At 36.8% G+C, this 12,421-nt stretch overlaps 1 protein-coding gene across 1 annotated transcript in view; it reads left to right on the top strand.

Annotated features, from left to right (window-relative positions):
- The first annotated feature begins 3,789 nt into the window (after positions 1 to 3,789).
- NBAS (neuroblastoma amplified sequence) overlaps positions 3,790 to 12,421 on the top strand; it is a 230,770-nt gene continuing 222,138 nt past the window's right edge. Inside the window, exons 1-2 of the mRNA XM_008059599.2 lie at positions 3,790 to 3,939; positions 11,324 to 11,386. Of these exons, the coding sequence (XP_008057790.1) occupies positions 3,842 to 3,939; positions 11,324 to 11,386 (161 nt within the window). The 5' untranslated portion in view covers positions 3,790 to 3,841. The remainder of the gene's footprint in view (positions 3,940 to 11,323; positions 11,387 to 12,421) is intronic.

The raw sequence follows: 12,421 nt of genomic DNA, 5'->3' as shown, positions 1-12,421 counted from the left end.
AAATAAAACATATAGTGATGCTAACATACAAGCTAACCAACCACCTTATTGGTGTGCTGTTCCTCTATACAAAGATATGGTTTACAGAGAGAAGAAAAGAGAAGAAAAGGAAGAGTGCAAAAAAAGGAACAATATAATAGGAATAGAATTAAGTCATTAAACTAACAGAATCAATCAAGCACACTCTGAGACTTTTCGTTTAAGTCTAATGTCCTTTCAGTTCTGATTTCTAGCTTTCTTTTCAAGCAGGTCAATTAGTTTGCAGTTAGGGTCAGTTGCCCCTGGTCTGCTGTGAAAGACAGTTCAGATCACCCTCCGTTCACCACTCTGGCCTATGTCTTTTTCAAGCTTATTTCTCCCTTTTCGGTGTTGTTATCTTGAATCGCCAGCAGGTGGTGCTATCTCAGCTGCTCGCCCCAGAGGGGGTGGGGCCAGACAGGAGCCAGAGGGTCTGGAGATGGGTGCCTGCCTCAGGGCACAGGCAGAAGACTCATGTCCGGTAGGACGTCTCGGTCGCAGGAGAGGTGGCAGCGATCCCAGCAGATCTTCCCTGAAGGGGCTTCAAGGACTGAAGTTGTGGATCGCCTCCAGTCCAGGTGGTGCGATGTGCTTCCGGCAGCGGCGGTGGTGGCTGCTCTGGTGGTGGCGGTAGCGGCATCTTCGCTGCAGTGGCTGTCCAGTCCTCTGCGATGCCCCAGCGGTGGCACCGGCCAGGCTCCGTATGAAGAGCAGGATGCAATTTTGGGGGTCCGCAGCCCCCTGGGCGAGAGCCAGAGACCCACTGCAGTTCTCCTTTGCAGAGGGTTTCATGAACCAGGTTGCCCTGTCGACATCTTGCTGGGAGCGGCAAGACTTTGTTTGTTAAAATTATGATTCTTTTGCATTTTACCTTAGTGTGCAGTATGGAAGATAATCTGTCACCCATGGTGTGGAAGACTGATTTCATTGACTTCTTAGGAAATCCTACATGGGCTATCTTCTTTTTCTTGAGAAAGGGCAAATTATAGTTTAATAGTGACCACTGAGATATTAGGGAAGGAATGATGAAAGTAAGAAGTGTGTCTTACACTGTATGAAGTTAGACATCTTGTAGGGAAAGAATAATAAGTGTCTTATAAATGTGAACATTATGATTCATGTGAACAATAGATTCTATTTAAAAAGATATGCTGAATGGCATAAGAAGTGAACAAAAAGTACCATACGAATATAGAGAGAAAGTGGGATCTATGTCTTGAGAGGAGTGTAAGGACTTATTCATTGGACTAGCATTTATTGAGCATATGTCAGTTATCACAGAAATCTGGAATGTCCAATTGAAGTCAAAGTCAAATGGAGATAAAATTAGATTATTAGGGGAGTTTTAGACATGGCAAAACTAAGTTCTTGAGAAGGTATTTCAGGTAAAAGCAGAGTAAAACAAGGAGACATACTCAGGTTAATACCATGTTCAGAAAAATGTAAATAATTTAATTTAGGTGAAAGAAAACTTTGTGTAAAAGAGTAAGTGGTTCATGGGTCCAGACCATAGAGCTTGAGCAGGAGACAAAAAGTTTATTTTTTACCTTTCATAGTGAAGGACTACTAAAGGATTTTAACATAAGAGTTGAACATACACGTTCAAATATGGACTCAAAGACATTGAACTTAAAAGTGGCTCTTTAATGTCTAGAGAGGGAAAGATAGGAAACGGGGAGATAAGTAAGACATCAAGAATTTTGACTTTTATTTCAAATGGTTCCCTAAATTGTTTCTTGTCTGAATCTGGTTTCAGTGTTTTCATCTTCCTGGAGTGTTTTCTTATGATATATGAGGTTTTTATTGGCATATTTTTCCTCAGTCTCTTCCATTCTTCCTGAATGTGAAACTCCTCTGCAGGATTGTGAGAGCCTGTGTTGCTTAGTTTAGGCACAGGAGGTGGTTGTCTGGATTTGAATCCTGGCTTTATCACTTGTTGGATCTGTGGCCCTGGACAAATTATTTGACCTCAGTTCTTTAGTTTTTCTTGTATGTAAAATGGGAATAGTTTAATAATAATCTTGTAGAGTTGTTATGGGGATTTATGAAATAGTGCCCGTAAAGCACTTAGCAACAGTACCTGGCACACAATAAGAAATCAGGAAAAGTTAGCTATGTTTATTCATGTTTAACAGTACTTATTTTTATTGCTCTGAGCTGTCCCTGTTTCACCAGTTAGTCACGTTGCAATATTGGATAACATTTTGTCAAATGTTAATGTCTAGTAAATGATTTTTTACAATTAATACAGTCATCCCTCAGTGTCCTCGGGGATTGGTTTTAAAACTCCCATCTCCAGGCTACCAAAATTTGTGGGTGCTAAGGGCCCTGATATAAAATTTATGTTTGCATATGACCTATATACATCCTCCCAATAATATAATATTTTTGATCCTTGGTTGATTGAATCCAGAGATGTAGAGCCTGCAGATATGGAGGGCCAACTGTACCTTGAAGAAGTGTGTAAAAGCCTTTAACTCAGAGGCTTTAGAAAACTTTGCTCCCCTAGTAACCTCAGTGTTTTTTTTTTTTTTTTACATCCATTGATGCCATTTTTGTACTGAGAAAATGCTTTTTTTGGTAGCTTCTCTCCATCACTTTCCTGTTTTGGGTTTACAGGTGAGTTTCTGCTAAAATGTTGACAACCAGCAGACCATTAATACAGAAATTGCCTTAGACTTGTTTTGTTATGGAAAAGAGCTCTAACAAAATAGTTTCAAATACTTATTTTGGTTTCTGTTGTGGTAATAATATAAGTATTCTACATATATTAATTTCTTTAATCTTCACAACAATCCTCTTAGGAAGGTGTTAATATGGCGATTTTGTATATGAGAAAACGTCTCATCTATGGTTGTTTTTATATCTCAGAAAATATTCCAAGAATGGGAATCTGTGGTTTGAAATGGGAAATTTTATTTCTTATATAGAAAGTGACCTAAGATAGCCATTCATCTTTGCATCAGAAATGTGGGGTATTGCCAGGCGCAGTGGCTCTTACCTGTAATCTCACCCTTTGGGAGGCCGAAGGAGGAGGATTGCTTGAGCCCAGGAGTTTGAGAACTTGGGCAACGTGGCAAGACCTTGTCTCTAAAAAAAAAACAAAGTCAGCTGGGTGTGCTTATGTGTGCCTGTAGTCCCAGCTACTCGGGAGGCTGAGGTGGAAGGATTATCTGAGCCTACGAGCTTGAGGTGAGCGGTGACCCTGACCTCCAGGCTGTGTGACAGAGGACTCTGACTTGAGGAAAACAAAACAAAACAAAACAAAAATATGGAATATGTTCTGTATTTTGCATATTACTGCATTACAATTGAACTTCTTTTGAATAGAATGTCAGTACTCTGTAGTTAAATGAGTAATATATAGTGCATACTCAAAAATAATGGGGTCTAATACCTTTGAATATTAGTTAAGGAATTTATATATTTTTGTAATTGAAGCACATAGAATTGGCTTTAGGATTAGAATGTTCTTAATAAATTGCCTTTTTAAAAATTCAAGTCTATCTACTTTATGTTGAATAGGTCATAAATTGAAGAATCTGTTTTCAGCAGATGCAAAGCTTATAGGTTACAGATGATCTTTTCTGCTGATTCTGTAATTAAAATGTGATTTCATTTTAAATTATTAAAGACCCCAAAAGTCTGTAAGCTTAGAAAAATCAAGATTTGTTTCTATGGCTGATTAATTGTGCTATTTAATATTCTGTTGACATTGGTACTTGGGATATGGAAAAACTGACTATAAATCTATTGACATCAGTACAACATGCTTTATTTTCTCTAGCTGCAACAAAAAATCATTCCTCATCAAGACCAACTGATGGCAACAGCACTAGAGTGCATCTATAGCTGTGAACGAAATGACCAACTCTCTCTTTGCTATGACATATTAGAATGTCTGCCAGAAAGAGGATATGGGTAAGAATCCATAGACTGTCAATCTTACTGTATCTTTTTATTCTAACAGTTAAGTATCCCCAAATGTTCATCATAGAGAATTTTGGGAACGTGAAAAAAAAAATAAGGAAGAAAATAAAAGTGTCTGTGATCCTGTTGCCTAGAAATAAACTTTTCTTGTTAACCAGTATATGGGTGTTCTATATTTTGTTCTACTGTAACTATAAGTAAATTATATTAACCTTGATAATTAATTTTTCTTTTTTTTTTTTTTGAGTTGGAGTCTCACTCTGTCACCCAGACTGGAGTGCAGTGTCTGCTCCCAGCCACTGCAGCCTCGACCTGCTGGGCTCCGATGATCCGGCCGCCTCAACCTTCCAAGTAGCTAGAACTACAGGCGTGTGCTACCACGCCCGGCTAATTTTTGATTTATTGTAGAGATGAGATCTCGCCAGGTTGCCCAGATAGGTCTCGAGCCCGAGGGCTCAGACAATTCACTCACCTCAGCCTCTCAAAGCGCTGGGATTACATGCTGAGCCACCAAGCCTGGCCTGATAATTAATTTTTCATTGAAAAACAAAAATAATGCTACCGCCACCACCACAAAAATCACTTTTTGAAGTGGATAGGTAGTGATTTCTCTTTATTTAAAATTGTGTTTTTAATTAAGCATTTGTCATATTTATAGGGTATTTGTATTTATGCTGTTAATTATTTGTTTTTGACCCTTACCTATTGTAATTCCTTTAAGCAGTGATTTGTGAATATACGTAATTTTAAACTTTTATGTTTAAGTGAAAATGTAATATAATGAGCTTTGGGATTACTTAGTTTATGCAACTCAACGTTGTATTTTGTCTTTGAAAGTTAGGTAACAATTATTCAATTAATCCTCCTTTTAAATCTAGTACGTATGATAAATTTCACATCTGGAGAAGTGAATAACAATATGTGAAAGAACACAGTGAAAAACCAGATGGCCTGTTTCTTTCAGCCAAGTCACTTTACTTCTTTGGTCATCTATTTTCTCATTTGCAAAATTGTTCATATAGTCATTCATGGTACTGAAGTCAGGTGAAAGATTAATGAGAAGACGTTATTTGCGCATTACCAAAGTATTACCCTAACAACTTTTTTTTAAATTTCAAAGGTGAAATTTACTTTTGAGGTCTGACTGTTATTATCTTAACCAAGTTATAAAATGTGGTATCATGTAGTCAGACAACCTGACATTATGCGCCTTCTGATATGACACAGTATGAAGCACCTGGTATCATAGAAATATTCTGGGTAACTCCTTTGGGTCCCTTCCCACTGTGGGAGCCTTTCTGTCCTCTCAATAAACCCAGCTTTCTTAAAAAAAAAAAAAATTCTTGCCAAAATTATTTTCCCCCTGAGTCTATTCAATCCTTTAGGCTGAACTTCTAGTTTATGGTTAGTACACGGAATAGAAAGACAAGTTAAATAACACAATGAAGAAAGCAGTAAGACAAATACAGAATGGTGGACAAATCAACTAGTCTATTTGCTAGAAAACAAATTGTTGAGGGGTTGGGGAGGTGCTGTTCTAAAATAAAGGAGTCCAAAGGTATATGATCTTCTAATTTTTTAAATATAAAAAATGTATGAAGATAAAATCAGGGAACTTTAAGTTTTGTAATAAACCATTGTTTGCTGTCTGCTTTTCCTGCCCATGCATTCCTATCTTCAAAAGCACGTACTTTCACAGATAATTTTTCCTTCTTGTCTTTGCCCACCTCCTTTAAAATATTGTGCTCATTTTGTTATTTTTTGATTTTGTAATTTTAGATCATTATTAACTTCCTTTTTTGGAAGTCTTATTCCTTCTCCCATATTTACTTCCATGCCATTTTTTTCAATGTTTTGTAAATATTGTTTGCACAGATTATGTTTCCCTTTTTATATGACTTTCTGTTTTTCCTGGATTATGCATATTCCTTTTTTTGTTATATTCCTTGTTTCCATTTATCACCCTCGCACTTGTGACAGGCTGTAAAAATCCTTTTAGTGGTCAGAAATGTTTAATAATCTTTCATTTCCTTTCCTTTTCTCTCTCTTTCTCCTCTTCTTCTCTTCCTTTTGAATTGTCCTTCCTGGAATTGATGTAAGTGAGTTGTTCTCTATGTCTGCTGTACACCTGTTATCCTGGGACCTTTGTTTGCCTCTCTCCTGTGCTGCATATTGTATTTCTTGGATTCCATGTCTTCTTTTTCGTCATTTTGGTGGAACACAATTTCAAATAGCTTCCTGTCAAAGATTACATGGGAGGTATTTTTTAAAGTCTGTCACATGTCAGAAAAACATCATAATTACTCCCTTATACTTGGTAGAGAAGTTTGATTGTACATGGAATTGTAGATTTATAATCCTTATCCTGTGAATTTTGAAAGTATTGCTTTTATCCTTTCCTTCCAGTATTGTTGAGAAGTTCAGTGTCATTCTGAGTAATAGTGCTTCATGTGAATTTTTTCCCTTTTTTAGATTTCAAAATCTTCGCTTATAATGTAATGAAACAGCGTAAAAATCTTCTCTTCATTTATAATGGTATGAAATAGCATAAAGATGTGTTTTGTTGTGAGTCTGAAGTCATTATGTTGTTCATTGAATGGACTGATCTAGTCTGGAAATTCATAACCTTCAGACTTTTAGGGCATATTCTTATATTTTTTTTCCTTGATGAGCTTATTTGTACCCCCTTCTTTCCCTTCTTCCTTTGTTCCTTCCTCCATCCCTCAAACTCCTATTATTCAGAGCTATAAATTTGTTATTTAATGGTGGTTCTTTTTTTTTGTTTTTTGAGTTGGAGTCTCACTCGGTCGCCCAGACTGGAGTGCAGTGGCCGCTCCCGGCCACCGCAGCCTTGACCTGCTGGGCTCCGGCGTCAGCCTTCCGAGTAGCCGGAATTACAGGCATGCACTACAACGCCCGGCTGATTTTTTGATTTATTGTAGAGATGAAGTCTCGCTGCCCAGGTGGGTCTCGAACCCGTGGGCTCCGGCAATCCACTCACTTCAGCCTCCCAAAGGCGCGGGATTACAGACTGAGCCACTGAGCCCGGCTCTAATGGTGGTTCTTATATGTTTATGTATTTGTTCATTTCTCTTTTTATTCTATTTTTTCACCTTTTGGTCTTTTGTTAAATGATCTAGAAGATTTCTTCAGTTTTATCTTTTAATCCATCTTTTGAATTTTAAAATTTATTTTGACTTTTTAATTTAAATTTCAGGAACTTTTTTTTATTCACTTAAAAATGTATCCTTGTCTTGTTTTTTCAGATGCATAGATGTATATAATGTTCTCTCCATGTCCCCAACCTGACTCTGTTCTGTTCTCTCCATGTCCCCAACCTGACTCTTTTTTCTGATTTTTCATAGTCTGTTTATTTGTGTCTCTACCGTTAGGGCCTTTCCTTCATGTCTGCTAGCTCTTGACTATTAATTTATGTTCAAAGCACTAGAAAGCTGATTGGAAAACTTTGCATTTTTAGAGAGCAGGTTTTTTTCTGATGAACTTTACAATAACATGGTTGGGAGGATTTATATAGGTAATGTCCTAAGTATGTTCATACATTTTATTTTAAGTTAGTTTACTTAATGTGGAATTTTCTAATCTTCTTCCTGTTTAAATAAGTCTAGAGGTCAGCGTTGAAAGAGAATTGGGAGACCGGGTGCAGTGGCTCACGCCTATAATCCCAGCACTTTGGGAGGCTGACGTGAGAGGATTGCCTAAGCACAGGGTTTCAAGAGCAGCATGGGCAACCTGTCGGGACCTCTTCTCTACAATAAATCAAGAAAAAAAATTAGCCGGGTATGGTGGCACATGTCTGTAGTTCTAGCTACTTGGAAGACTGAGGTGGAAGGATCACCTGAGTTCAGCAGGTCGAAGCTGCAGTGGCCGTGAACATGCACCACTGCACTCCAGCCTGGGCGACAGAGTGAGAGTCCAACACAAAAAAAGAAAAAAGAAAAAGAAAGAGAATTGAGGCTCGAGTGCCTCGAATACTTCTACTTAGTTTGGAATGGTAGCTCTTCTCTACTATTTCCAGTTATCTAGTAGTTCTGAGTGCAGAGTACTATTCAGAGAATGAAGTTCCTTTGTTCTTCTAGTTGTGGGAGAGAGAATTGACTGGCTGTATGAGATACAGGTTGATGACTGGAGTGTGTGTGTGTGTGTTTGCGTGTGTCCAGTTTTGCTTATCATAAACCTCCAGGCAGTCCTGTATGAGATACAGGTTGGTGACTGGGTGTGTGTGTGTGTGTGTGTGTGTGTGTGTGTGTGTGTGTGTGTGTGTGTGTGTTCGCGTGTGTCCAGTTTTGCTTATTATAAACCTCCAGGCAGTCCTGTTTTTTTAGCACAGCCTTGACTTTCCGAAATATCTGTTGCTTCCAGTCCCTTGACTTTTCTTGCTTAAATACATATGTCTTGGCTTTCCCTTTTGCTTATAGTTGTATTGCAGATTTCTTTTTTTTTAAATTGGTGAGTCTGTTACCACTTAGTTTACATCTTCTGTGTTTTGTTTTTATCTCAGATCTGCTGCCATCTCTTCTGTAATTCTCTTGGTGTATTTTTTTCCTTTCTTCTTTCCTTCCTTTCATTATATTTTTATTGTTTAATTTACTATGTTTTAAGTGGGATTTTGGAATGGAGTAGAGATAAATGTTCAGGTTCAATTTGTCATATTTAATTGGAATGCTTTTAATTCTATTTCTGGAGTTCTATGATTCATGTTATCTTTTTTTGACAAGCGCAACCTTTTCATTATAGTACAGCTATAGTGAGATTGTCAGTCTTGTCTGTTTTGATTTTTGTGGTGGAGAGGAGGTGGTAGTCTTAGATTCTGACTACATACTGCGTTACAAAAATGTTGGTAGTTTGTAGATCTCAGTCATTCATCTCTCCCCATCAAGGTTCTTAGAAGGAATTGACCACAAAGAAGGAATTGAAACATTGGGCTTGTTCATGTTAACATAAAGCTAAATGGGGACTGGAGTAGTACATAATACTGCTCTTCCTCAGTCTAGGCTTGGGAACCTTCGTATAGTGAATGGTAAATCAGAATGGACTCAGCATCTGTTTATTGTTCAAATCTGTACAGGTGTGACTACAGCTTACCTCACTTCCTTAGTAAAGAGCAGCAGAATATAGCATGTATATCTTTGGGAATTGTAGGTGTCAGTAGGCAGCAGGTGGCAGGTAAAAGGGAGTGTATTAATAGATTTTTGTAGCAAAATGTTTCCATCATTCAAAAACCTCAACCCAGATGCTAGCAGGGCTTCAGTAGTCGAATTGCTCTTGCCCAGAAGGTGACAAAAGATGCCGAGGCTGTTCCTTGAGAACAGGAATGATGGGCAGTTTCTGCCTTAATGTGCCTGGTGGGAAACCTTATGGCTCCTCTCTCTACCTGATAACATTTCTTGTTCCTGAGTCAACTAGGCAAACCATTAACTTCCAGCTTATGTGTGTAATTAAAAAAAAAAAAAAAAAAAAAAGATTAGTCTCTGTTTTTCGGTGAGCTCAAATAGCCTAAATATTAATTAGAGCTTATCTATTAGTATTTACACAATAATTTGCCTACCATTAGGCGATTGTCATGGAATCAATAGAATGATAAATTAAAAGAACATTTTTTAATGTAGATGTTACAGCTAGTGTATCAGTATATTTGAAAATTAGTTTTTGAAGAGTGTGTAGGCTAAGAAATGCCTCTCATGTACACATGACCGAAGACTTTCCTTGGCTTCGGATGAATGGTTCCTGATCTAACTTTCTTTTTAATGTAACACAAAGAATGACTTGATATTTTCTTGTTGTTCCATTTATTTCTTAATGATTATATTTCACATTTCTAATTTTCTAAATAACTTGCAATTATACATTAGCCTAGTATTAAATTATAGGGCTCAAAATACTTTCTATGGTTCTTTTTGTTCTTCATGCCAAGTTTGTCAATTTGTATTCTCCTAGTGATTAGTTGTTTAGCTTCAGTGGTTAGAGTAGTTGTTATCCACTAAACTGTAAATTATAAATACATATTTTTCTGTTTAAGAAATGGACACCGATTTAATCTAATTACATTTTTGTGCATCTTACCTAGGCATCATGTGTCATCTAGCTGAAAAAATCTGTAGCCATTATGTTTGTGAATGTCAGTTCACAAAGGAAGAACACTGTAATTTTTAATATATATGACAAATGTTTATTATAGAGTTGTAAAATGGTCATTTACAAAAATACTGCTGAGTGAATATGTTAAGGGAATTTAGCTGCAATGAATGATCTTCTGAAGGACTTTAAGTAGAATGTACCAAACTCGTCACTGTAGTCCAAAACCTAAAACTCGGTTTAAAAAGATAGTGTAATATTCGTAAATTGCACTGAATAATTGTCAATAGATTTAGACTAGGCAGATTGATAGTTTTAAAAATAATAAGGATTTGATGTTCAGGTTAGGACATTTAAATATATTTTCCAAATCCAAACATAGATTGTCCTTGGGGCACATTCTTAATAAAATCCTAGATCTTGCTGGAATGCAGATGGAGCATCGCTCAGAAGGCACCTGAGAGTGCTGGGTTCAGTGATTCTCAGTGGAGAGTAGAGTTGTCTAGGGTGAAGTGGGCCTATAGCAGTTTTGTGCTTTTCTGCCATGGCCCTGTGTTTATTTGCACATATGTTGTGTCATACTTAATGTACCACATTTTCATTAGTTTATGATCTTTCTTATGATAATGTTTCTCCTAGTCTTCTGTTAACTGACTTCCTCAGAAAAGTTTTGCTTTGTATGTTTACTACCTGCTAGGGATTATCTATTTGATGAATCTCCTCCCTGGTTCCTTAATATTGGATTGGCTATGATTCCCTTGATGCAGAGGGATGATATGGAAGAACTCTCCTGATTACTTAGAATTTTAATGGAAACTTCCTGGGGGGTGGGGCTCCCTAGGTTGTGTATACAGGCTTAGAAGAAAGCTAACTAGGCAATGCTGCTTCTTAATCTGTTTTATTTTTTTCAGCTGGTAAAGGGTGCTTTTACCCTTTACTTCTTCTTTAAAAAATTGATTTATAGTTTGTCTTTTTTTTGACCTTTAAGCAGAACTGAACCAAAAGTACTCTAGAAAATAACTTGCTTACAACTGACTAATCTGTAACAGATAATATTGTTCTGACTCTGATATTTCTTATCTTATTCTCTTGAGCCATGAAATATGCAGTCAATTCAGGAGATAAGTCTGAAATTTTACAAGGACAGTGTAGTATTGTTATATGTTACATATTGTTACATATAAGAAACATCTTTCCTTTTTTCCCCCTACTTAATTGAGTTTTATATTCTATTTTAAAAGCCAATACTGAAACTTGTTTAATTTTTTTTTTAATTCATTAGTGATAAGACAGAGAAGACTACAACTCTTCATGACATGGTCGACCAACTGGAACAAATTCTCAGGTGAGAAAAATGACAATTTTTTGACTCTGTGCTTATTAAGGAGCTTTGTCCAAGAAATGGTGACCTTAAGTCTGTTTGTTAGTCATTGTTTCTAGTTTGACCTCATATTTGTTTGACTGGCTTGGGAGTGAACTTTTTCCATAACAAATGCACTGCTACCTTAATATAGCAAAATGGTAGAATAATAAGGACATGGTCTTTGAAGACATAAACCTTTGTTCTAATTTTGGCTTTCCACTTGCTAGCTGCATGATCTTTGAGCCTAGGGTTTTCTTAGCTATAATATCTAACTTATGGTATTATAGAATAAATCACGTAAAGTGTCTGTCACATAGTAGGCACATAAGAAATGTTAGTTTCTGCAGCATTTATTGCCTCTTGACCAGCAAGCAATGTTTACTATACTACCAACTTTCCTTTTTAGGGCGCGATACGTTTGGTTGACTATTTGGATTATGTCAAACTGCACTAGAGCCTTCATATAACTCTGCAGCAATATTTTTGACTGTCAAAATTAAATGTTAAACTGGCTTTCTTAGGGATTGGAATATTCTTAATTTTCTATTTAGGAAATCTAATATTGTTTACTACTATTTATTTTAACGTTTATATAAATATGAGCACGTAACTTTTAAATATTCAAAGTAAAATTTGCTGGACCCAGTGTCTCACATATGTAATCCTAGCACTTTGGGAGGCTGAGGTTGGAGGATTGCTTGAGCCTAGAAGTTCGAGATCAACCTGAACAACATAGTAAGAACTCATCTGTACAAGTCAGAAAAAATTAGCTGGGCTTGGTGACAAGCACCTGTAGTCCTAGCTACTCAGAAGCCTGAGGCCGAAGGATCGAATGAGCCTAGAAGATTGAGGCTGCAGTGAGCTGTGATCATACCACTGCACTCCAGCCTAGGCACAGAGTGAGACTCTGACTAAAAAAATAAAGTTTTATAAGAATACTATACTTATATATTTCTAATATATAAATATGGAAATTATAATTGATAATATCACTTAGTAATGATATTAATAGTATAT

The sequence above is a fragment of the Carlito syrichta genome, unplaced genomic scaffold (genome assembly GCF_000164805.1).
Source record: "Carlito syrichta isolate Samal-C Ts95f unplaced genomic scaffold, Tarsius_syrichta-2.0.1 Scaffold304285, whole genome shotgun sequence".
Taxonomy (NCBI): Eukaryota; Metazoa; Chordata; class Mammalia; order Primates; family Tarsiidae; genus Carlito; species Carlito syrichta.
Note: the sequence above shows the minus strand (reverse complement) of the source record. Positions and strands in the feature narration are given on the sequence as shown.